Genomic DNA, 27,150 nt, shown 5'->3' on the forward strand with positions numbered 1-27,150 from the left:
GAAATCCTACAGAATGTAGGTTTCAACTCCTATAGGGTTAGAGCAGCCTAAGGAGCGCCGCCTCAAAATCTTCTTAATACATATAAAAAATCTACACTTCTATTTATAAAGCACAAAGATTGGTGCAAAAATTATAATCAAATCAAGTATATAATATAATTTATATAGCCGTTATGGATTAGTGGAGTTAGTCTATATTATATTAGAAATTAATTATCCAAAATTAATATTTGATCACGTAAATATTTTAAATAAAGCATGAAATTATCAGGAGTGGTCAAATATTTTAAGTACAGCATATAATTATCCGGATGAGTGGATACGAAGGTCCAGAAAGGATAGATTACTCGTCCAAATTCTTAAACAAATAATTTCACCGAGCAACGAGGGCGGCCGAGGATGACGTCGATTCGAAGGTTTTGCTGCAACTGATCTCCTCCGATTTGCATCTGTGAATCTCGACCATCTCACAGAAACAGTAAGTATCCCTTCCTGGTTTCGATCTTACCTTTTCGAGGAATCGACAATTCGGTATATTTCAATTGACAAGTGCAATAATCCAATGGCTGCAGTTCAACCTGTCGTTCTATATGACTTATTTGGCGCGTTGGCCGGATTATTTTCACGTGGCGGAAGCTCCTGGCAACCGAATCATGGGCTACAGTGAGTTCCCCTTCTATAGTCCAGCATCCTTGTTTAATTCTTAATTGTTGTTAAGTGGGAAGACAAGGAGGTTGTTTGCTTAGGTTTTGATCGCAATAGGATTGAGATTCCTGGATTGCCGGATTTGATTGCTCGTATGGTGCATAAGCATTAGACTGAGATGTGGAAAGATTTTAGACGCTGCTGGTTTGAGAAGCTGGGAATTCGTCTGTATTAATTGAATATGCTCTTATTTTATCTATTAAATTGTCCAAATTTGGAAGTATGTCAATCCCTCAACTAGAATCCTAGTTGTGCTCGTGCATTAGATGTTCTAGTGGGGAGTTCTTGTCTGCAGTGCGACTAATAGAATGGATATCTGTTCGTTAGTATATTGAAATACTCAATATAGTAGGATTGGAGCAACTTCGTTTGGAATAAGAGTAACTTTTAAATTTGGGATTAAAGTTACTTTGTTTGAAAGAAGGGAAAACTAAATACAATTGTTTCTTGGTTTTAACATGAGATGTACTTTCTAAACTTGGGAATTATCTTATTGTTCCCACTTAATGAAAACCAAATGTTCTTTAAAATTGTACGGTTCATATTAGGTTATCAAGTTTTGTCAGCCCTGTAATGGAACATAATAGATTTACTTAAAATTTTGAATGGGAGGAAAGAAGGAGAATGAATAAAGTCGATCAATGAGGTGAAAAACAATAAAGGCAGGTGCACATTCGGTCAATAATTGATAGAGTCTCAAATTGTTTTTCTGATAAAGAAGCTATTGCCTGTTTTAATTTTGGCTTCATTGTTTTCAGTGGTTGGTGAAGTTGGGTTATTTGGTTCATGATGTCCCTGACTACACGAAGAATTATGAATCTGAGGTCATAGATTGCTAGTCTTTCTGCCTAACTTGGGATACTCTTAGGTTTGGGGAAGTTGGGTTATTTGGTTCAAGATGTCCCTGACTGCACGAGGAATGATGAATCTGAGGTCATAGATTGCTAGTCTTTCTGCCTAACTGGTGATACTCTTAGTTTTGATTTGGATGTGGCAGTTCTGGTATTGTTTGAGACTCTCACAAGTCCTTAATCTGTAATGAAATTTGACTAAAATAAGATTGACCTTAGCAGGTATCAAGTGCAGAAGGTTCTTATATATCATGCAGGAAAATGAAATTATTCCTGAACTATTGCTGTAACTATGTCTTTTGAGCACTCCAGTTATTTTTGTGAGAAATATGCACTGAAAATTGGCTGCCTTGCTCTTCCACTTGCTACCAGAAAGTAGATCTGTCCCTGTTAGGATCTAGATCTCCTAACACAATTAAATCTGCAAATATTTACTAATAGAAAAGAAAGATAGATTTATTTAATACGAAAGATAATCTGAGAATTGTCTCTGCCAAGGATAGAATCCTTTTACAAGAAGAATACGCTCACTCTCCTTGCTTCCTAGCACCAACTAGTAAGATCAAAACATGATAAACATCAATGAATACCTCTTCTCTTCTCTCCTGCCTAATTTATCTTCCTCCCTCCTAAACCCTTTCCTCTTCCCCAAGTTATCGTTTCTAGAATTCTCTTGATAAGTGGATAGGCCCAATTTATCTATGCCGCCGATAAGCTGAGTTTCAAAGTTCACTTCATTGGCTTCCCCCAAGTTCACAGTCTGATGTCATTGATTGACATTACAAATTTAAAGACTTTCGTGGTAAAATTGAATGATTTAAGTGTGCCAAAAGAATGTTATCGTAATCTGGTGCTGATTTGTGATGATATGGATTGATTGACGTCAACATTTTTACTATTTAGAAATGTTAACTCCTAGACAGGATAATATGCCTGTTTCAACAGGACCTTAACGCTTGTTGTTTTGCAGTTATGGGGAAGGTTGAAGGACAAGGTGAGTCATGGCATGGTCATGTAACTGCTGTTACTGTAGCTCCTGAATATCGCAGGCAACAATTGGCCAAGAAACTGATGAACCTATTGGAGAACATGAGCGACAAGATGTGAGAATCCACATTTTTTTTGCATTCAGATGTGCCTTCATTCGGCATAGTTTATAGAAATGAAATGACACATTCTGGTTGTGTTCAAACATTTCAATAGATTCTTCAAGTTGTTTGTTTCTGCAATTTTAAGGTCGTTATTATTTCCTTTGTTGTCCAATCCATTTCTCTATTTTATTCTAAATCTTAGGAGAAAGGTAGTGTTCTGTGGGATTGTATGTTCAATGTTAGTGAAGTTTCTCGAGTATTTTGGCCTTAGTGGCATTTTCTCATTTGATTTTGATGTCTGCCACTTTTTATGTTGCTTGAAACTTGAAAGTGGGAGCATGCATAAAAGAATGTACATTGAAAATTGCCACAACTTTGAGTAATAGGAGTCTTCTTTTATGCATTCACTTGAGCGGTACATACGATGAAGCTGCTAGGATTTGCTTTATGCAATACTCTGAGTCTCCCTCTCAAATAATTAGTTCTAAATTTGAAAGTAACATTTTCACCATGAAATGGCGTAGGAAGTTCCATTTATTTCTGTTACGAGGTATTATATGAGTAATGATATGGAATATTTTGTCTCTACAGTGACAAGGCTTATTTTGTGGACCTTTTCGTGAGAGCTTCTAATATACCTGCCATAAAGATGTATGAAAAGGTACTGAAAATTTTGTTTCTTCATACGTGAAAATTTGTTATTAAAACCATTGTCCTTTGAAAATTGTATCGAATACATGGATGTGTTTTCTACTGATAATTGCATTCCTTTGAAAATTGTATCGAATACATGGATGGATGTGTTTTCTACTCATAATTGCATCCCCATGAATGCTCATTTTTTTCTTTTTTCAGCTTGGCTACATAGTGTATAGACGCGTACTTCGATATTACTCTGGTGAGGAGGATGGCTTGGGTGAGTTGCTGTACACAAATCTGAGAAAGTCGTCTGTTTTGACCGAATATTGTTGGCTTTTCTAAATGGTATCTTTTGCCGTGATGTTTTTAATTTTCAGATATGAGGAAAGCTCTGCCGAGGGATGTGGAAAAGAAGTCTGTTATTCCTTTGAAGCGGCCCATCACTCCGGACGAATTGGAATATGACTAGGGATGGGTTCTTCATTTTAGCACCCAAATCAAGGTTAAATGAAATGTGAGTTCCTGTTGATACTAAAGTTATCGAGCTAAATCTTGAGATTTTGAGGAATGGTTTTTTCTTTAAATACAACTGGTCTGAGTATTTGAGACTACTAAACCGCAATTAAACACGTGTATCTTTAACTATTTGGGGCTGTGGAAGTATATTACCAATTTTCAAGTTTTTAAAAAAAACGATTATATTGTTCGAACATGATCGATGTGTGGCAAACCATCTCGTCATTTAAACTCCCCAACTATATTGGAAGTTGCATCGGTATTTTGTTGGCAAAATTATGAATGACAGCACATGACATATTGATGGTGGTGGTCGGCTGTCATCATTATGCAGCGGAAAATTCGATAGCTTTGTGCATGAAATTTGACGAAAGAAACACGTTGTTTCACATGGATAAATAAGCTCTATAAATAAAGCATTATGCCCTCATTTCACATCTCATTCTCCTGTTCTTCTCTCATCTCAGTGTTGTTTTTATAATTTTTGTGAAGTGTTTTGTTAACGTGTATTAAGAGAATATTCTATTTGGAAACACTACTAGTGTGGTTGTACACCATAAAATATTTTAGTGAAATTTTTTTAATCTTGTTATGTGATTTTTACTTTAATAATTTTTATAGGTTTTTCACGTAAATTTCGGTGCTCAATTTTATTCTTTATTTTCATAGTTATATATCAAGATACTGCATCTGAGACAAATAAATGGTATAAGATTTTGTTTAAAATTTCTTAAAATTTTGAGTATGCTATATAATTGCAGTCTAAACCGATTTTACACATCGGAAAAATTTTTTCGAGATTTTATTAAGGTGATATTATTTTGTTTAGTCTACTATATTGTTGTAGACATAATGATGTGCATGTACGAGATAACAAAGTTCAATTAGAGTAATTTTATGTTGTGAAAAATAAAGATAACGACAATTAAGAGAGAAGAATTGCTCGGAGGATATTGGAGATAAATCGAGGGACTTGACAGATGATGGGAAGTTGAATGAGATGAATGATAATGTAAGGTTCAAAATGCGCTAATGTAATCCAATTGTATGTAAATCTAGAAAAAATAGAAAATGCTTAATTAAATTACTTTAATTGCATTTATTGAATATGGCAGACATGTTTACATGTTTAAAATATGGTTTTCTATTAGAATACATAAAACCGTGTTTAAAGGTTATTCGAGACGCGATCGAGGGACGGAGATCAGGGATCGTAAAAAGAAAATATTTTTATTAAATGATTCTTTTTAATTAATTAATATATGATATATTTAATATGAGATTTTCGAAAATGATGTCTTTTGAGGTGTTTTTACGCGTCTAGTCATATTTTAAATCGATAATTGATTTTTGACGAAAATAGGGACTTTTTGAGAACTATGTTAATATTTTCGAAAACTATCATAAACAAAATAATTTTCCTACATTCTAATGAGCCTATTATACTATGGTTATTTATCCTAAACTCCTATCCTATATTTTATATCAAAGCAAGCTTCTAAAAATCTAATCTACACAACATAAACTCACGCCTACATCAGGCAAGAGTCCTAGTTTTCTCTCCCCACTCCTCACGCCACCCACCATACATTTTGAGAAGAAAATTCACGTGATAGTTGAGAGGAAAGCGCATCAAGGGTCTTGGTCTTTTCGCCAACGTCCTTCACATCTCAAATTGTTTTCGTGCGTAAAATACGTAAAGACACGTCTTAATCTTCATTCACTCATCGCTCATACCATATTATGTGTATTTAACATGATTGCATGAAAAATATTATACACTTTCTTTTATTTTCGTTTTTATTACAAAACACGGACAAAACTTGAGTTTTTATCTTTCTAAATTCATGATTATGATGCACAAATGGGTTGTTATGATAGAGCTATGGGAAATGACGTTTTCAACATGTTTAAGGGTCCATAGATGCATGGCCGAGGGCTGGACAAGGTAGGGAGACATGCTGAACGAAAATCGGGTTTTAAGGAGCTAGGGTTTTCGGTTTTGGATTCCTACGAGGGCGCGGCCACTAGCTGCTGTAGGGACATGTTTAAGGGGCCTAATAGGGTCTAGTCATGGTTCTAGTCTGATTGAGGGAAGGCTGGTTTGAAGGGAAAGGGTTGTAGCGTGATGCTTGGGCGCGCAAGCCATGTAAGGATCGAGTTTGGGGGGCTGTGCGTTCTAGGCTCTTTAAGCTCGGTCCATCAGGGTCTCTAGGGGCCGTTCAGGGTCTTAAGAAGGTTGGTTAGGGTCTGGACACAGTGGTTAAGGGCGATGATCGAATAGCTTGAACTTGGCTAGGGCTAGGGTGTGGTTCAAAATCGTGCAGAATTTCCAACAAGGTTCTAGGCTTGTTCAAGGGTTCTAAATGGTTTGATTTGGTTTGTATTGGGTATGGGGTTAGGTGTTATAAGTTATGATTCAAATTTGGTAAAGTTTGGAGTTGATTCGGGTTAAAACCGGGACGTACGTTTAAGTTGTAAAACGAATTGGAAAATTAGTCGAGGAGCTTAAGTTTACGTCTAAGAAATGCTTATGGGTGTATTTTAAGGTGTTACGCTAAGTTTGGATGGATTCGGGTCGTCGTTTTAAGGTTCAAGTGTAAATTGAGCAAGTTGGGGTTTCAGGGGCAAAACAGTTATTTTACACCTAAAAAATGTTAGACGTCATTGCAGTGTCCTGAATGCTAAAATTTTATTTTGGAAGTTTATGGAATTTTATGATGAAAAACGATAATGCTAAAAGACGTGTTGCAGTGCTTGGTTTAAAAGAAAAATGATATACATGCATGAATTTTTATAAGTGGTGAAAATAATGAAAGGTTGAAGGAGATGACTTGATTGTGACTAATACGATGATATGATGATATGTTAGGCCAAGGCTCAGTTGACGGGTGAGAGTGTCGCTGATGTCCCCACTGTCTGGTACCATGGTTATACGTAAATGGATCTATCAACCCAAAGTTGAAACGAAAGTCACAATTAATGATCTGAATTGAATAAAAGGGGTAACATATACGATAAAAGAAAAAATGATTTAAATTTATGCTTGTTCATGAAAAGCTATTTTAATACAAGTATCTTTCATTGTTGCTTGTGAATGTAAATGTATTACTTATTATTATGGTTGAGGTTTGTTGAGTCAATAGACTCACTAGGTGTAATCGATGTAGGTGAGCATGATTTTGTTGATTGATGGAGGTCTTGATGGTCGAACTAGCTAGACTGATGGTGCACACAACCCGAGGACCGTCGCTAGTTTTTCGCATTATGATTTAAAATTACTTTAAAGATTTTATGACTATGCTTTTGAGAGGTTTTGATAGGATTTAAGTGTTTTTTGCTATTTTGAAAATTGCTAATTTTAGGATTGGTTTGACGATTTACGATTTCATGTTTTGAATTGCATTCTTTTTTATTTTCAAATACTAGGTTGGTTGGTTTATTTTAAAGGATGCAAATTATATTTAAAATATATATGTATATGGACATCTCGGCCGAAGGTATAAAAAAATACAAAAAATTCTATTATATTTTAAAGAAAAATGAGTAGTAGACGTTTAAGATAATGTTGTTGTCAATTTACACTTGGCCATAGCAGACGAAATATTCTCAAGTATCCTTGAGATAAAGACGACAAAAGTTATATGTGATATGACAAAGATGTACGAAGTCAATTCACTACATAATAAGATTTTTCTAAAGATGATGTTTTATATTCTTCGAATGACGAAATACTCATCAATGACTGATCATAACGATACTCTAAATATTCTATTTGCTCAACTCACATCTATGGAGCATAAAATAGAGGAAAAAATGTGTGAAACTTCTACTTCAAAGTCTATCAGATTCATGTGATCAACTTATCATCAATTTAACCAACAATATCCTCACAGGACTTTTTAAACTTCGACGATGTCTTAACTGCGGTTCCTGAATAATAAAATTATCATGCCTGGGAAATCGCTGAGGTTGGTATCATCAAAATAAAAATATTTGATGGACATCATTCGCACCATATAGTAGGTACGAGATTTGAAGGGGCTGACGAAGAATCATTTGTCCTTAGGACAATTGGATGATATTGGGTGTCAAATCCGTATCGAGAATGTGATCATGAAAATTATGAGGAGCGCGCTTGTGGTTATGAAAGAGGAAAATATTGATGCAAATCTATATTTACTTTTGGTAGAAATACACAAAGAGGCGGAACTATTCGTTGCATCGATTGGTGCAGGAGAAGAAGTAATAGTGTTATGACATAGAAAGCTCAGACATATGTCAAAACGAGGGTTGAAAATTCTCTCAGAACGAAAGCTGTTGTCGGGGCTTACAAAAGTTTCAATGTCCTTTCGTAAGCATTGTCTAACTGGTAAACAACACAGATTAAAGTTTGACACTTCTACTGCCAAAAGCAAAAGCATGTTGGAGTTTATTCATTCGGATGTTTGGCAGACATCAGTTGTATTCCTAGGAGGAGCGAGATACTTTGTCTCGTTCATTGATGATTTCTCTAGAAGATGTTGGGTGTATCCAATCAAGAAGAAATAAGATGTTTTCCAAGTATTCAAAGATTTCAATGCGTGTTGAATTTGATTCTGAAAAAAAAAATCAACTATTTGAGGACTGACAATTGAGGAGAATATATCGATAGCGAATTTGATGAGTTTTGTCAACATGAGGGCATCAAAGATAGTTCACGACGGCTTACACACCTCAACAGAATGGAGTGACAAAGTGGATGAACATGACCGTGTTGGATAGAACAAAAGCAATGTTGTAGACTGGAAAGCCGACTGATTATTCTCATTTGCATACATTTGAAAGTTTTGTGCATTTTTTGTACATCAAAGTTTGATTTGAAATCCAGAAATGTATCTTATTGGGTTATGCTGATGGTGTAAAGGGGTTTCACTTGTGGGATCCTACTTTCCACAAGCTTGTCATCAACAGAGATGTTATCTTCGAGGAAGATAAAGTAAAGGGAGATAAAGACCCAATGAATTCAGAAACTACTAGAATTCAGGTGAAAAATAAGATAGACGAATATCAAATTTCTTGTGAAGCAGTAATGGAGCACAAGGAACAAGAACATGTTGAGTCTGAGGTTTCTAAAGTTAGGAAAACCATTGGTAACAGGTGGATCTATAAGATCCAGTGTAATGACAATAACCAAGTAGAGTGGCATCGTGCTAGATTGGTGGTAAAAATGTATGCTCAGAAAGAAGACATTAACTTCGATGAGATGTTTTCTCCAGTTGTTCGGGCTTACAACAATCAGAGTAGTGTTGGCATTGTGTCCGATGTTTCTACAATCTAGAATAGCTAGATGTGAAAATGACATTTACTCAAGGAGATTTTGAGAAGAAATCTATATGCCTCAGTCAGAAGATTTTTCCAAAAAAGGCAAATAGAACTTGATTTGTAGGGTGAACAAATCTCTGTATGCTCTCAAACAGGCGTTGAGATGTTGGTACAAGAGATTTGATTCCTATATCATGAGTTTTGGATAGAACAAACTTAGTGCAGACCCTTGTACATAGTTCAAGAGATCTTGTGATGATTATATTGGTAGCCGCCCCAACATAGATCAAGTCTAAGAGTTCAAGGCACGGTTGGCTAGGGAATTTGATATGAAGAACTTGGAACCAGCAAACAAGATCCTAGGGATGCAAGTTCAACGAAATAGAAGTGACGGAAAAATGTGGCTTTCCCATAAAATTATTTGAAAAAAGTCTTGCAACACTTCAACATGCAAGATAGTAAGCCAATTTGACTAATCTTCCCGTTAGCTTCAAGTTATCCTCTTAGATGTGTCCTAGCAATGAAGCACAAAAGATGAGATGTCTTGATTACCATATGCCTCAGTAGTGAAAAAATTGTTGTTTGTCGTGATCTGTACAAGACCAGACATTGCTCAAGCAGTGAGAGCAGTTAGGCAGTATATGGCAAATCCTAGACGAGAGCATTGGAGCACTGTTAAGAGGATCCTTAGATACATTAAGTGTACCTCATATACTACATTATGTTATGGAGGATCTGATTTTACACTCAGGGGCTATGTCGATTCAGATTATGCGGGTGATCTTCATAAAAAAATATATATCGCTGGTTATGTGTTTACACTTGCATAGAGAGCTGTAAGTTGAGTTTCAAAACTGCAAACAGTTGTGGCATTATCTACAATGGAAATAGAATATAAGGTAGATACTCAAGCTTGCAATGAGGTAATATGGATTAAAAGATAATTGGAGGATATTAGACAAAAACAAGATAAGGTTCATTTGTTTTGTGACCGTCAGAGCGCCTTGCACATAGCCAGGAATCCAGCCTTTCATTCCATGACTAAAGACATTAAAGTTCAATTTCACTTTGTTCGAGAAGTAGTAGAAGAAAGAAATGCGAATATGCAGAAGATCCATACAAATGATAACATAGCTGATGTTCTTACCAAGCCGGTGAACACTGATAAGTTTGAGTGGTGTAGATCTTCAAGTGGCCAAACGAAAACGCAAGCAGCAGGTAATGACAAGATTGAAAAGATGTGTGGAGTTGTGGAGATATGTTTGATTCTCAATCAAATCTCCAAGTGAGAGAAATGTTGGCAAAATTATGAATGGTAGCAGATAACACGTTGATGGTGGTGGTTGGCTATCTTTATGTAGCGAAAATTTCAGTAGCTTTGTGTACCAAAATTGACGAAGGAAACACGCTGTTTCACATGGATAATGGAGCTCTATAAATATATCTTCATTCCTTCACTTCACCACTTATTATTCTCGAGTTCTTCTCTTATTTCAATATATTTTTATTTGAGTGTGTTGTTCTATAATATTTTTGAGTTATTTTGTTTTCATGTATTAAGAGTGTATTATCTTTGAAACAAAATGATTTGTTGTACTTCATAAAATATAATGTTCAATTTAATTTTTATTTTCATATTTATATATCAAGATATTGCACCTGAGACTAACGTATTTTTCCATTGATTTTTGCATCCCAAAAACATAAATTTCTTAAACTAATATCCCAACCACATTTGACAATTAAAAGTAATTTTCAACTTCAGTCAGCGCTTTGGAGTCAGGACCTCAACTTCAACTTCATAGATTCATCGGACGGTTGTTGTATAAAGGGTTGGGCACGGGTCGGGTTTTACGGTTCGGATATTCGAAATTTCGGGTATCCGACAAGTCAGGTAGTAAATTTTACTACCCGACACCAATCCGATCATGTCGGACCGACTATCGGATACCCGAAATGATCGGGTATTTTCGGGTACCTGACAGTCGGGTACCCGAAAAAAAAAGTTAATTTTTTTAAATTTTTTTTTGAAAAAACATATATATTTTTCGCATATCACAAAAAATCACGTCATTATATCGAGTTATAGCTAGTAAATTAAAAAAAAACATGTATTTTTCACATTTCACAAAATATAATGTCATTATATCATTTTATGATTAATCATTTGTCATTATATCGAGTCATGACTAGCCACAAAATACATGTATTTTTAAATGAATAGACATATAGGCCCAATATTTAAAAAAAAAAAAATTTCGGTTACCCGATACCCGATCGGATATCGGTGAAATACCCGAATCCGAACCCGAAAATTATTTTCGGGTATCGGGTACCGACGAACCCGATTTTTTTTAAAAAAATACCCGACCCGACTAACAGACTCAACACTCCGTTTTCTTGACGCAAATAATATGCCAACAAGTAGGGGAAAAATCGATAAAAAAAAAAAAATTTATTAATGTGCTTCGTAAGTGCAAATCTAATTAAATTTTGTGATTAAAATATGTGTTACTTGAAATATCATCGTGGACGTGGTTTACGGTTAGGAAAAATTATAATTTTAATCAATAAAGTTGATCAGTTTTGAATTTTAATCATGTAACTTGTTAAAGTTTGGTGTCATCAAATAATTTTTATTAAACCCGAAATCACTAGATTCATCAGTTATAGTTTATTTGACAATGATATCATCCTATGTGGTTATGTGTCACATGTGATGATAATAAAATATATATTATGTAGTTAAAATTAATTAAAATTCATTTAAACAAAAGAAGAAAATGAACAAAAAAACCACTCATTATTTCAAAATGAGAGGGAAAAATTTTGTTGATTCTTTTTATTTATGTTTATGTAGAATTCAATGCGTATAATATAAGTCTTATTCTTGTCACATGAGTCACATAGAATATCTCGGTGTCAAATAATCAATAATTAGTGTATTCACTCATTTCGGGCAGAAAAATGCCAAAAAAATTCAAGTTATTGGACGAAAATCAAACTTTGACAAATTATATGACTAAAATTTAGGACATGTTAATTTACATGACTAAAATTGTAATTTTTCATATAAATTTATTACTATTAGTCCCAATAAATCTTTGCTCATATCGTGTACATTATATTAAATCTGAATATAACAAATGATTTACACATATATGTTAAAGTGTAGTTATATTGAAACATTTTTTCCAATGTTAATGTATTTAGTTTTTTCTTTTACACAAAAGGGTATTATATATGAGAAAGGGATATTTCGGAAGATAAAATTAATTGGTATGTTTGGAAGAGCAAAAATTATCAGTATATGGATCTCAAACTATATATATAGATGCATAATATTTTTCATATAATTCAACTATAACAAAATTTAAATTTAATTGAATTTATTTCATCTACATATTCAGCTTATACATCTTATTCTTATCCTATTATGATTTAATTAAATATTTGAAGTAACTATTTTATTTTCTTAGATACATACAAAGCATATATCCCATATGTATGACTATTTACACAATTTAAAGTTTATAGAATCATAAATAAGGTTGATTAATTGTTTTTTTTACTAATGTTTAATCTCCCTTAAAAGATTTAAAAAAAATGGAGCCTCCAATCAAATGAGCACACTCATTAGCCTTTTACTATTTATATTTAGGAAAAAACTTGTGTGAGATGGTCTCACGGGTCGTATTTTGTGAGACGAATCTCTTATTTGGATCATTCATGAAAAAGTATTGTTTTTTATGCTAAGAGTATTACTTTTATTGTGAATATCGGTAGGGTTAACCCGTCTGACAGACAAAGATTCGTGAGACCGTCTCACAAGAGACCTAGTCTTGTATTTATATTTCTTAATAGTAGTATTTGAAAGATAAAGTTGAAATATATAATAAATAGACGATGCAAAAATATCATGCCAAACCAACTCTATTATAATCACGCATGTGCTGTGAGCCATCTACAGCACAAACCTTGGGCATTCAGCTTCTCCACCAGATACTGTACTATCTCTTCAAAATCCGTTATGCATTAATCTTGTTTCTCATTTCCTAAAATTCCCCGATTGTTTTGAGATATTGGTTAGGCAATGAATCAAATGCTAATCTTCTTTATGATACCTTTTCTTGGATTTTCCATGGCTGCGACTGTTTACGATGTCGGAGATTCCGCTGGGTGGACCATTATCGGCAACGTGGATTATAATCAATGGTCTTCTTCCAAGATTTTCCAAGTTGACGACACTCTCAGTGAGTTTGTTTTTCAGGATGATCATCGTTTTCTCGCAATAATTTCCAGTTTCTTGAAAGAAAGAATTAAACAAAAACCGAGCTGTTGGAATAGAAAATTACAGCGATTCTTTACGTGTAGTTTTCAATTACGATCCTCAATATCACAACGTACTGCAAGTGAGCCGCTCGGACTTCCACTCCTGCGACGCCACTTCACCGATCGCCGCCTATTCAACCGGAAACGATTCCATACCCATCCGGAGGTCCGGCCATTACTTCTATATCTGCGGATTTGTGGGCCACTGCCAAGCGGGTCAGAAGGTTGATATAAGGGTGCCCCTGTCAATTCAGCCCACTGGAACTCCAAACGAAAGCCCAGATGGAGGCCCACACGAATTATCTGCTCTAGGGCCTGCTCCCATTGGGAGGCGAATGCCAGGCCCATTCATGAATAGTGGGAAGTCCATTTTACTCGACTTTGTTTTGTTGCTGATTTCTTTTCTACTATGCTTTTTATTTTAATCGATGTCTCTTAATAAAAGGCTTGTAGGCTTATATTTGCTTTTAGGAGTCTTTGGCTTGTGTGATTTTCAGGGACGTTAACCATGTTTTAAAGTTGTTTGGCTTAGGATGCTACTTTTTGGTGCAAATTGTTTCAACAATTCTTTTTGTTAGCATCAAAGATTGTGTGTGTGTGTGTGTGTGTGATTTTAATTTTTTCTATAAATTTATTAGTAGATTAAAATTAGAAAATTTATTTTCCTTGGTTGATAACCATATATTGTAAACATCGAAAGTGTCTTTATCTACAAACAATGAGAATATATAGATTGACAACATATGAAAAAGACCGCGGTGTTTATCATTGCCCCTCACAATGGCATGGTTAGGCCTCACATCAATATCGTTTTCGATATGATCTGACTGGCTGTTACGTTGTATTTGGGCCGATGGATTTGAAATCAGTTATCAATTTCTTATGTTAAATTATTTTCATGCATTAAATGCATGATTTTATCATGAATATGTGTTTTATTTCATGGTTTATTAAAGTTTCATGCATAAGGGCGGCTTTTAGTAGTTTTCGCGCTAGAACGAGGAACGGAAATCGGGGATACTTAGGAAAAATATTTTATTAAATAATTATTTTCAATTATTTAATATATGGTGTAATTAAGGGATAATTTCGAAAATTGGCCTTGGTGGAGTATTTTTACTTGTCAGGTCATATTTTAACTGGTACGCAAAATTTAGCGAGTCGGATGACTTTTTGAGAGCTCGGACAATTTTTCTAAAACGTACATAAACGAAATATTTTTCGTAAGTATTATTGGGCTTGATGTGTTTATTTTAGTACTTAATGGGCCCAAAACCCTTTAATTTTTAATTAAGGGCCCATTAGTGTTTTAATTTATGACTTAAACCTAATAAACTAAACCCTAAACATAATCTCTACCTTGTGGCCGCCCCCTCCCTCACACCAACAGCAGCAACAGCATCTTTTCAATTGTTCTTCAGCAGCCACTTCGAATTCTTCAAAGGTTTTCAAGAAAACTCTTCTCCCGTCACTTCGGTGCACGTCCGACGCGACTATCTCAAAGTTTTCGAGCGTAATTATGTCATGTATCTCTTCTTCTCATAATTTACACAATTTATATGCTGATGTATATGTATTTGCATGGAGAATTCTTTAATGTATCAAGTGGTGTCATTTTTGCAAAGATTTGACATGAAATATGTGTTTTGCTTGCATATAACTCACGCTATTGTGTATTGCATGAAGGGGCTGCTAGGTTAAGGCTTGTAAGGGCTGTACACGAAGGGATTGAAGGTGTCTAGGGGCTGGAGTCTCGAGTTGTCCACGAATGTAGAGAGGGCAATTCGTTTCTCCTTGAGCGGCTAGGGTTTTGGTTGGTCTACTGTAAGAAAAAGGGAGGCACGGCCAAGTGGGACTAAACCAGGCCATGGTGCGGTCCAAGAGGGTCCAAAATAAGGCCTAGGGGAGGTCCTTACATGGCTTGTCTCGTGTTAAGTGGGGGTCGAGGTGCATGAAATGAGAAGGGTTGGGTTTTGGCTTGTTTTCGGGTAACTCATGCACATCCGCGTGCCTTGGGCTGTAGGCATGGGTTTGGTTGGTCCTTGGTCTGATCTTTGTCTGATCTTGGTCCTAGGTAACAATGGTTCAAGGCTGGTTTGGGTTGGTTAGGCCTAGGATCGATAATTCGAAGGTTTAGCTCACTAGGGTTTTCGGTGCTTGCGTGTTGAATTAATTCTTGCAGATGTTCAGTCTTTTCCGAGGGCCCTAGGTGGTCTGAATTAAGTGTTTTAAGGTCTGGTCATGTAGGTTCAAGTCATGGTTTAATTTGGGAAAATTTTGGTTGAAATTCGGGTTGATTCGGTTTAAAATCGGGACCCCGGTCCAAGTTTTAAAACGAATCGTATAAGTTTTGGAACAGGCTCGAGTTAATGTCTAAGAAATGCTTACTATTACGTTTTGAGGTGTTTTAAGGAATTTGGTTGGCTTCGGGTCGAAATTTTGAGGTCCAGAGGTAAAATGGTCATTTAGGGTTTCCAGGGGAAAAATAGTCATTTTGAACCCGGGTTGAGTTTTTAGTACTGATAGAGACCTGATCACAAATTTATCATATTTTTAAACGTTATGTATCACAAATATGATTATGCAATTATGAAAATATGTTTCATGCTTGATTTTAAGGAAAAACTACGTATGTGCATGATTTTGATAAGTGATGAAAATGATGATATTTTTGAAGGATGAGAGTTGGTTGTGACTAACAATATATGTATACGATCACCTGTAAGACCAAGGCTCAGTGGATGAGTAATACTGTCATTGATGCCTCCATCGCCGGGTAACACTAGCGAGTGCGGACAATTAAAGAGAAAATACCCTCGGGTGAACCCTGAAGAAACCAAACCAGCACCTAAAAAAGTTAGGGACCCCCCTAAGTGCCCCGGAGCTCAGGACCTACCTTTCCAACCCGGGCTCCGAGTTCCAGACCAATCTCAGATACTAAAGACAGGCCTCCTACGACAGGAAGAGCCCGAGAGGATAAAGATCGGGGGAAATCCCCCACCTTGGGGTGATAAAAATGATTTCAGGAGGATCTACAGACGGTGACTCCAATAGAGCGAGGAAGGCTTGGAGTCGAAGAGAAATTTTGAGAGTAGACAACTCTAAAAGAAAGGAGGAACTCACTATTAGCTTTGGGCCCAAGGATTTACAGGGCATCTGTCTACCTCATAATGATGCTCTGGTCATCCAAACCAAGATTGCCAATTACGACATCAGAATGGTGTTTTTCGATTCAGGTAGCTATGTCAATGTTTATTTCAAGAGGCTCTGGATCAGATGGATCTGGAGAATCGCAATTTGGAGCCCGTGGAGACAACACTCTTTGGGTTTTCCGTCACACCGTCCACCCCGAGGGGAAATCATGTGAAACGTCTGCTTATTCATTTTCTTAAAAAGTGCTAGAATTTTTTTTTTTAAAACCTCACTTAGCATCGGCCGAACCATAAAATATTTTTGACATCATTTTAAAAATAAACATCCAACTATCATTTAAAAATCCAAAGGAAAATATTTTCAAGCATAAAATCGTCAAACATTTTACCAACTTAAAAACATTATTTGAAAAGTATAGCTCATACTATAACCTCTCAAAAATCTCTCATAACATAAATAAAAGTCATAAAAATATCTTTAACAACACTTAAAATCATGAATCGTAAACTAGTGCGGAAAACTAGCGTCGGTCCTCGGGTTATGTGCACCTTCAGTCCAGTTAGATTAACCATCATGACCTCTAAAAACATTAACATCAAAATCACCTGCATCAATCACACCTAGTAAGTCTAAAGACTCAACACATCATATTCTTGATAACAAGTAATACATAATACAGTTAACATATAACAGTAAAAAATATTTGTACTTAAAATATCATTTTCATGAAGATGCATAAACTTAAAACATAACCATTTTCGTAAAAATTTTCATGATGCATAAAAACATTAACATATTCATATTCATATTCGTATTCATATTCATATGCATATCCATATTCGTATCCATATTCATATTCGTATTCATGTTCGTGTTTGTTGAATTCAGATCGTGATTGTGACTCGTATTCTTGATCGTATTGGGCAATGGATCCATCTAAAGAAAACCACAGTACTGGGCGGCGGGGACACCAGCGACACTCTCACCCGTCAACTGGGCTTTGGCCAACGTATTAACATATTCGTATTCGTATCACGTATTCGTATTCGTATTCGTATCCAAGGAAACACGATCGTCGGGCTCCCACTGGGACCATAACCCTCACGATATTTTCAACATGTAGTAGTCACAATCTCTTCACATCCTTCAACATGTCGTGTTTCCATCACTTAATAAAAACATGCATATAATATCATTTTATTTTGAAACCAAGCATGCAACATATCTTTTAAATGTCCAATTTAAACTTAATAATTATGAACATTTAAAAATCATGATTTAACATATTAAAATCATAAATATCCATAAACATTTTAAAATAAATATTTTTAACAGATTAAAAATCCGTAAACATTTAAAATAAACGTTTTAACATATAAACAGCCATAAACATTTCAAAATAAACATTTTAACATCATAAACGTTTAAAATAAATATTTAAATCATAAACATTTAAAATAAACGTTTTAACATATTAAATCATAAAACATTTAAACATATTAATCCTCTTAAAAATCCATAAACATTTAAAATTGGCATATTAACATATAAAAATTCCATAAATATCCATAACCATTGAAAATAATCATATTAGCACATAAAACAGCATTCAGGACACTGTCATGACGTTTACTAATTTTCTAGGTGTAAAAAGACCGTTTTACCCCTGGACGTAAAATTTCACGTTTATGATATTTTCTTAATTTCATTGACTCTAACATGTCCCAAATAATTATTTAAGCTTACATGAATTTTCTCATATTTTTATTTAGCTTAATTCGATGACTTTTAAATTAATCTTTTAAATGTGACGTATTAATGCGTTTTAATACCGAATTAAACCAAACCTTAATATAAAATTTCCAAATTCAAAACTTAGACTTATAATAATTATTTAAGCTTAAACCTAATTTTTCATAATTTTATAAGGCTTAAAACTAGACGTTTCAATTAACTCGTTAATTAGCGTTTCGTGCAGCGATTAAATCCCGAATAAATCCAAAACTCATTATTTTGATCCCAAAATTATAAACATAACATTTTTAAGATTTATTCTACCCTTTCAAGTCATGAGCCACCCCCGTGGACCCATGGATTCAAATTTAGCCTTTTAATTTTCGTTTTTGACCCTTAACCGATCAACCCGAGCCATCTCCCGATTTACTCGAGCCACGCCCGAGCCACATCGAGCCAAAACCTAGCCAACCCACATAGGGACCCTCCTGGCCAAGCCCAGCCCATAGAATCAGCCTCTAAGTCGCACAATCACTCCTGGAAACCGACCCAATTGCATGTGCTGTGTGTGCGTGAGTTTCCTTGTTGTATTGGGACTCCTATATAGTCTAGGCCTTCTCCAGCTGGTTAACCTTCGACCCCTCATGAACCTAACCCTCCCTGGACCGCGCACAGACCCAGCCCAGGCCAGCCCAAGCCCTGAACCAGCGCCCAAAGCCACAGCAAGCCCCCTGCCCTCCAACAGCTGCATGCGTGAGTTTGCACAGCAAGTGTACTCCACGTTTTTTGCTTCTAGGACCCCAACCACCGAGCCACCCCTTGAACCAACCCCTAAAGCACCCTCCTAGGACCCTAACCACTTGACCTAGCCCAGGCAAAGACCTCTGGCCGAGCCTCTTAACCATCTGCACAAGCTGCTGCCACCTGCGCTACTCTTCCTTCAACTCACGGGTTGGAGTCCTAGCTTGCTAGGATTCCTCCCCAGCCCTTGGTATCGAGTCCTAGCATGCCTAGGACTCTTCCCCTGACCCAAGCACGTCCCTAGCCTAGCCCTGGTTTAGCCAAGGCCAAGCCATGCATCAATTCTTCTTCACCCGATTGCATAAGCTACAATAATGATCAATTTGGTTCCAGCTTTAATCCCTACGTGTTCAGCCTGTTGTGGGTAATCTAGGACTCTTTTAAAACGTATAAAACATGCCCCTAACAAGTCCTAATCATGGCAGCCCCTTTAACAACACAATAAACAAGTTTTTGGATGAAAACACAAGTCTTAAAAATCACTTATGATGCAAATCTGAAAATATTACATGATGCAACTTGTTTTTCATGCAAAACACAATTAAATAAATACTATGGTGTGATGGATGAGTAAAAGAAAGAATTATGACGTGCCTTTGCGTATTTTACGCACGAAAAACTGTTGACGAATTGACGAACGACGGCACGAAGACGATGGCTTGATTTTCCTTGCAACCTTTAAATTTTTCCTTTCAATTAGTGTGTATGTGCCGTGTAAAATTTGGGAAGAAAAGTGTTTGATTTGCCTTGGAGATTGAGGCGTGTAGTGTAAAGGGTTTGGGAAGGGTCTACATATTTTATACTAATTAAATCTCTAAATAAGGCTTAGGCCTAATAAGCTAACAATTTAGGCTCATTAGTCTTAATTAGGATTTAATTAGAATATTAAAATGGTTTTGGTAAAAATAGTTTGTGAATTTAATAGCCGGGTTGCCAAAAAGTTCGTATTTTTGTTGAAAAACCAACAACGATAAAATTTACGTCCCGGCGTATAAAATCACCTCAAAACCCCTTATTTTCAAAAATAAGAAAAAGCATCGACCATATTCTAAATAATCAAAAATAATTATTTAATAAAAACATTTTGCATTTTTCAGCATTCGGTCCCCGTTCCTCGATCGTCACTTGAATAACCTTTAAAAATACATTTTAATGCAATCATGTAGAAAAATATATTTTAAACATGTAAATATGCACAACATAATTAATTCATGCAATTAAAACATTTAATTAAAATACAAAAGAATTTAATAATTGCATGCATGTGGTTCGCGTGGACCTTTAAATTTTCGGGACGTTACATCATGCTCCCCATAACTATGGGATCCGAGAACTAAGAAAGTCGGTAATGACCATTTTCACTGTGGTCAATGCGCCATCCTCTTACAATTTTATACTAGGGAGGCCGGCCATGAATGCCTTCAAAGCAGCGGCTTCCACCTATCATCAGAAGATAAAGTTCTCCAGTGAAGGGAAAGATCGGGAAGGTGTGAGGTGATCAGCCTTCTTCTCGAAAGTGTTATGCAGAGACCGTCAGAATTGAGAAGAAGAAGGCCACGAGGGATGGTGATAACAAGAGTCCGGGGAGGGGAGGTTAGTGTCGTGGAAAAAGTGCAGGCCATCATAGAAGAAGAACATGAAGAAGTGACTTTGATTCCTGTACTTCCAGATAAGACCACCAAAATTGCCCGGGATCTGGATCCTTCCACCTAGACACAATTGTTGGAGTGCATACAAAAGAATGGGGATGTTTTTGCCTGGTCCCCGGCGAAGCTTGTGGGCATCCCAGCCTATGTAGCCGAACATAAGTTGAATACCCTGCTAAGCGCCACCAGCAGATCAAGTTGGGAGCTTTTGAAAGCTGGCCAGATTAGGGAAGTTCAATTCCCAACTTGGCTCTCCAATGTGGTGTTGGTCCAGAAAGCCAGGGGTAAATGGAGAATGTGTGTTAACTTCAGATATCTGAACAAAGCATGCCCTAAAGATTGTTATCCTCTGCCGATGATTGATCATCTAGTATATTCTATTTCTGCTATGAGTTGCTGAGCTTTGTGGATGTCTACCAGGGGTATCATCAAATTCCCCTAACTAAAGATGAGCAGGAAAAGGTTAGCTTCGTAACTTCTGGTGGTACTTTTTGTTACACTGTTATGCCATTTGATCTAAGCAGGAGCCACATACCAACGCTTGATGGATAAGATCTTTAGAGAGCAAGCAGAGAGGAACATTTAAGTCTCTGTGGATGATATTATGATTAAATTAGAGAAGACAACATCATCAATTTATATTATAGTTTTAGTGTTAACGATGAAACAATAGATTAAATCTTAAATTCATACATTACTTATTTACATATTAGTTACACAAAGTAAAATGAATTTCAAATGCATCAATTATTGGATGAACTTGAAATTAATCATAATTAATTGAAACACTACTTAAATATGTAAAATGTGGATTTGAAGTTTATGGTTTCGTTTCTTCAAAACTACAAAAATAAATTTGAATATATTTGAAATCTATGGATTTGATATATTTGAAATGCATCAATCTATATATAATATTAGTTCTTTTTCAGCTACGAACCTTGGGTTTTGGCTATCCAAGTTTGTCTCGATCAGCTTTCACGAGATGAAGCCAATCTCATAGAAAGAAGTTCCATAGTTGATTACCTTTCCGGATATGAATTGAGTACTTTCTAATTCCTTCCGCATGACTTGATAGTATTAAAACCTTTTAAAAAAAACATTCAAATTATAAGCAATCGAGTTTCGAAATTTCATACAAGATTCACGTCATTTTGTTTGTTTGGTGACAAACAAATGTATTGCAGTATCTGAGAACAAGAAAATCATTATAAACAAGCTATAATGAATTGATAAACATGTCGTGCACTGGGTAAATGATAATTGATACATATCATTGTCATATATCTATTATTAATTAAAGTTAAAACCCTTATACTAACCAACTTTTGGTACGTTGGTGAAGTTTTTTCAAAATTCCAAAAATGTCATTTGATAAATGAATTGCATATTTTAGTAATAACCTTCCATCTCATCTCTTACTTCATATCCTTTCAATTTCAAAATTTGATAACTTTAAATTTATTTACTTTTTAAAAATTATTTTGTTCAGTTTTTTATGGATTACACGTATAGCGTGTGCCACGACCCGCTAGTATTATTAAATCTCCTAAAATAATAGACTATTTTAGCAGTCAAGACTCAAGACACAAGAGAAGAAAAATAAATATACTCAAACTCTGTATAGTCTTAAATTACATGACATATGTTTGGTAGATGAGTACATTATGTTATTAATTAAATATAGATGTAATTCAGGGGCTAAAGAAAATATAGCAATGCAACTTTTCTTCGTCAAAATGCCAAGTCTCTGGAGAAAAATGCTAATTAAGGAATATGCCCTTAGTAATCCAGATACTTTGACACAAATGACCTCTTTTCTCAAAGGAAAATTAATAGAATGATATCATATGACAGCATCACAAAATAATTAAAAATGATTAAGGGATATTAATAAACGTACTCTTTTATGTTGTAAAGAAAATGATCTTCCAACAATCATTGGAATTAAGTCACAAAGGCAGAAAATAAAGGGCTTTAGATCTCATTCTTATGCCAGAAAAAGAAGAATTGGAAGAAGTTTTCTTGTAAACCAAGAACATTATAGTCTAGAAAAAAATCAGATTTTATAATCTGAGCAATGAAGTGGACCGTCAAGAAGTAGGATGTCATCCCAAGCATCGAACGCATCTCGAAGTACATGGTGTACAACAACAAAGAAAACTTTCAGAAGAGCTCAAACCTGAGAAAGTAAAAGTTATAAAGATTTTAATTATTGAACATGTAGAGCAAGAAGTCATATTTCGACCAACTGTCTAGAAAATGACAGAAAAGAGATCAAACGCTTCGAACCAACTCTAGATATTGAAGAAGCGGTTATTTCAAAGATTAAGTTCAAGTATATCTGTTTGAAGATACTCGTTCAAACGAAAGTATATATAAAGAAGAAAAAATCGAGTCAGGAAGAATTTGATGGAACATAATCAGAATCTAATTGAAGAAGATGTGTTTCGACACGAATCACATGAAGACTTGTCTGGTTTTTTTATTCAGACTAAAATATCTCATAACATGGTCCAAAAGATTATGAGGGGAAATCATGTCTTACAGATATATCAAGGATTCTCTGTAGGATAAATATAAAAATTGTTAAGAAATCTTGGCCTAAAAAATAGAAAGCATCATCTAATCTACAAAATTTTCAAAAAGTAAAATGACAATCTCAGTGGAACTTACAAAAATCGGTTGGATATGCAATTAATTCCTTCTGAAGAAATTAAGAAGGAGTTGCAAAAACTCAAGATAGAAGTAACACAAACATGTTATGTATTCATATTGGAGTAATCCAAATTATGATGAAAGCTACTTTTAAAGAAGGAATAGATTTGCATAATGACATTGTTATATTCGATAAACTAATGGATAGTCTTTAAGATTCAACACTGGGAATAATCTCATGGAATCTATGAGCAGGAAAAATTGTAAGAGTAATTTACCCAAAAATTGCCTACAACCTGACAGATTGAGATTTCAGTCGATCATTAACACTACATCAAAATTTTACAGAAAAGAAGCTGACAAAATATAGTAATAGACTATATTGTGTTGCCTGTCAAATTGTATATGCTCTATATAATATACATTACTCAGAATTGTATTATAAATGAAATTATTGAAATACGAGAAATATTTAGAAAAGTTCCTAAGACAATTTATCCAGAAAGAATCGAGTTTTATTTAGCAAAAAAAAACAAAACAAAACATTCAGATCCAAGACAAATTGATTATACCAAGGAATCAAAGTATAAGATTGGAATCCAGAATACTATCTTTTCAAGGAGATAGAATAATAAGTCACATGTGGGAAAAAAACCCGTCCAGGAAGCCCAACAGGTAATAAAAAGAACGTTTCGACAATAGGGTAGCTTAGCTGTCCAGAATGGTGGAGAGAAGTAGAAAAAGTATTTGATATTACAAGACAAATAAATCAATTTCCTTGTAATACTATATAGTATTTGGAACAACCTATGATAGGAACTTACCAAGAAATTATTAAATTGGTGAATTGGAAGTTTATATCAAAGGAATCCCAGGAAAAGTACCAGGTCAATTGGTTTTAGGCTAGAGTTTCTCGATAAACACAAACCTTGAAAACTTCTAGAGAACGAAATGAAATTCATGGCAGATGATAGAATGTGAAAAATCCGATTACCACTAGCACATTCTCTCCCAGTATGGATGTTATACGAAAAATATAACGCATAATATTTTGTTGCTTATATTGATTGCGGAGCAGGAATCTGTACAACAAAAAGAAAAGTATTTCCAAAAGAATTACCACAAATTGATAGACCAGATTTCTCCAAACAAATCTTAATCTTATGTAAAGATATTAAGATGACAGAAATATTAATCGAAGGTGATGGACAAAGACCTTGGTACAAGGTAAAAACATCATCGATTTATATACATGAGCATATATTATGCTAGGAAATAATTTCTTGTAAATGTTTAATCATATACACAAGAAAATAAAACTAGAATATTAGTGTTCATAATATCATGTGATCACAAATTCATAGTCCAGAGACTAAGATAGACATTTTACATTAAATTTTCAATCTAGTTTCGCAGCAAACAAGGTGATGAATGAAAACTTCTGAATCTAAAAATGAAGGATTCTAGACGATTTGGAGAAACAATGCTTCAATTATGAGTAGATCAAAACCTCCAACCAGGAGAAATATAATTCCTCGAATTAACTTTACACCAGAAGGATGTAGAGTTCGAAACAAAATTATACCTAGAAGATGTCAAGAAAATGATTGAAGAAAATTACAATGAAGATCACTTGACACAGTGGGACAGAAACTAACTTCAAGCCAACCTTAAAATTAAGGAAGGCGATGAATATGAGTTCGTTAGATGTAAGTCTACCCGATGAACATAAATGATCACAAAGATATGCAGATTATTATCAATGAACATTTAAACTTGTGTTTAATCAAAGCAAAAAAATATCACCATATATATGTCCAGGATATCTTGTAAAAAATAATGATGAAATTAAAAGGAACAAACACATATTAGTTATTAATCATCAAAATATTAATAAAATTCTGGAGTTTGATGGGTATTTCATACCAGAAATCATTTAATCAATTGTATACGTAATGCAAAAATTATCAACAGATTCAGATGAAATAAGAAAACAAAAAAAATTCATAGTTTTCTCAACACCGCAAGGTCATCATATTTGGGAAGTATTACCGATAGATTTGGCTAATGCACCCTAGATATTTCAAAGAAAAATTGATAATCTGTTTAAAGTTTATTTTAATTTTATGTTAGTTTATATTAATGATGCTTTAATAACATCAAAAAATATGGACGAACATATTAAATATTTAGAGATTTTCTATAAGGTTTGTAAAAAAGAAAGACTAGTCATATCCGAAAAGAAGATAGTCATCGCTGCAAGGAAGATTGAATTCATTGAAATAAAAATAGATGAGTCATGAATAATTATGTAAAAACGCATAGTGAAAAATGTGCAGAATTCTCCATATGAACTAAAAGAGAAGAAAAAAATTCAAAGTCTCCTAAGAGTTGTTAACTTTGCTAGAATTTTCATTAAGTACCTAGCAAAACAAGAGAAACTATTTGTTACATTACTGAAAAAAGATGCAAGAATTATATGGACAGAAGGACACATAAAGAGATTTTGCCAACTAAAATAGATTTGTAAAAATCTTCCAAAAATTGTTATTTCTCAAAATGAAGATGATATGTTATTATATAAAAATGTGAGTTATCATTTAAAAGCAGTGGTTCTTGAAAAGCTCATACCAGATGGGGAATGGTCATGTAGGTATTGCAATGGACTATTCTAAAATGCAGAAGTCATACAATGACATATCAACAAAAATGAATTTTATGCTGTAAAAATGACTTTTGAAAAATGGTCATTATTTTTATTTGCAAAAAAATTTACCTTAAAAGTTGATAATACATAAGTAAAATTTTCTTGAAAAATAGAATTAAGTCTAAACCCGAGAAAATTATATTATTGAGATAGAAAGCCTTGTGGTCAAAATAATATTTTTGATGTTATTATTAAATCTCATGAAAATATTCTTGCAGATTTCTTAACAAGAGATGGACAACGCTAATGTCGATGTCATCATGAAAATGCAGAGACATTTGGGTGAATATGTTGAAATGCTTCAATCCGAGTTCAACAAGCTTGCTCTAAATGCAAAAATTGCGGGTAGGCTACAACGAGTTGATAAGAGCGTTGTCTCTGATCGAATAATATGTTGTTTACTTGCTTATACTCAGTTATAGTCTATATTACCAAAGTCAATCCTCCAGGCTATTGAGAAACTACTATTTTCCCAAATGGAGAGTTTTCGAGTAAATGGATCTATATCTAGAGCAGAAGATTCAAGTACCCTTAACACACAGTCGGGATCATCTTTAGATGAGTTGACGAAAACAAAAATTGAACCTCCGGATCCTTATCTCGAGTCATCAAGTCAACCCTTCATCTTTGGGATTAAAGAGGAATAAATCAACTTCAGTCTCAATTGACAAAGAAAAATCTAAGGTTGGTACTAACGAGTTTATAGTTTTTCCATTGTCAGTTATATCAACAAAACTAGGAGAAATTGGAAACAATAATATGTATCAATTCAGCCACAATCTGAGTTGATATTTCAAGAAAGTACCCTAGGGTATAGATGAAACCAAATTCATATTAAAATGAGGTAAAAGCATGATATGAATTTAGGACTTTTGCTTCAGTTTATACTACATCACTCAACTTTCCAGAAATCTCAACACTACCAAAATAGATCCAGGAAGCTGTCCATGAAACATGGGCAAATAATGATTATTTGTCATAGGAGATATTCTAGATCTTTATGTTTTTAGTGT

At 34.6% G+C, this 27,150-nt stretch overlaps 1 protein-coding gene across 1 annotated transcript; it reads left to right on the forward strand.

Annotated features, from left to right (window-relative positions):
* The first annotated feature begins 384 nt into the window (after window positions 1-384).
* On the forward strand, window positions 385-3,967 carry LOC142544509 (N-terminal acetyltransferase B complex catalytic subunit NAA20). Its single transcript, XM_075651554.1, is given in 7 exon segments — window positions 385-429; window positions 431-478; window positions 573-663; window positions 2,527-2,659; window positions 3,239-3,308; window positions 3,503-3,563; window positions 3,664-3,967. Coding segments are annotated over 7 exon segments (525 nt in total). The 5' UTR covers window positions 385-399; the 3' UTR covers window positions 3,756-3,967.
* The last annotated feature ends 23,183 nt before the right edge of the window (window positions 3,968-27,150 follow it).

The sequence above is a fragment of the Primulina tabacum genome, chromosome 1 (genome assembly GCF_025594145.1).
Source record: "Primulina tabacum isolate GXHZ01 chromosome 1, ASM2559414v2, whole genome shotgun sequence".
In the NCBI taxonomy this organism is placed as follows: domain Eukaryota; kingdom Viridiplantae; phylum Streptophyta; class Magnoliopsida; order Lamiales; family Gesneriaceae; genus Primulina; species Primulina tabacum.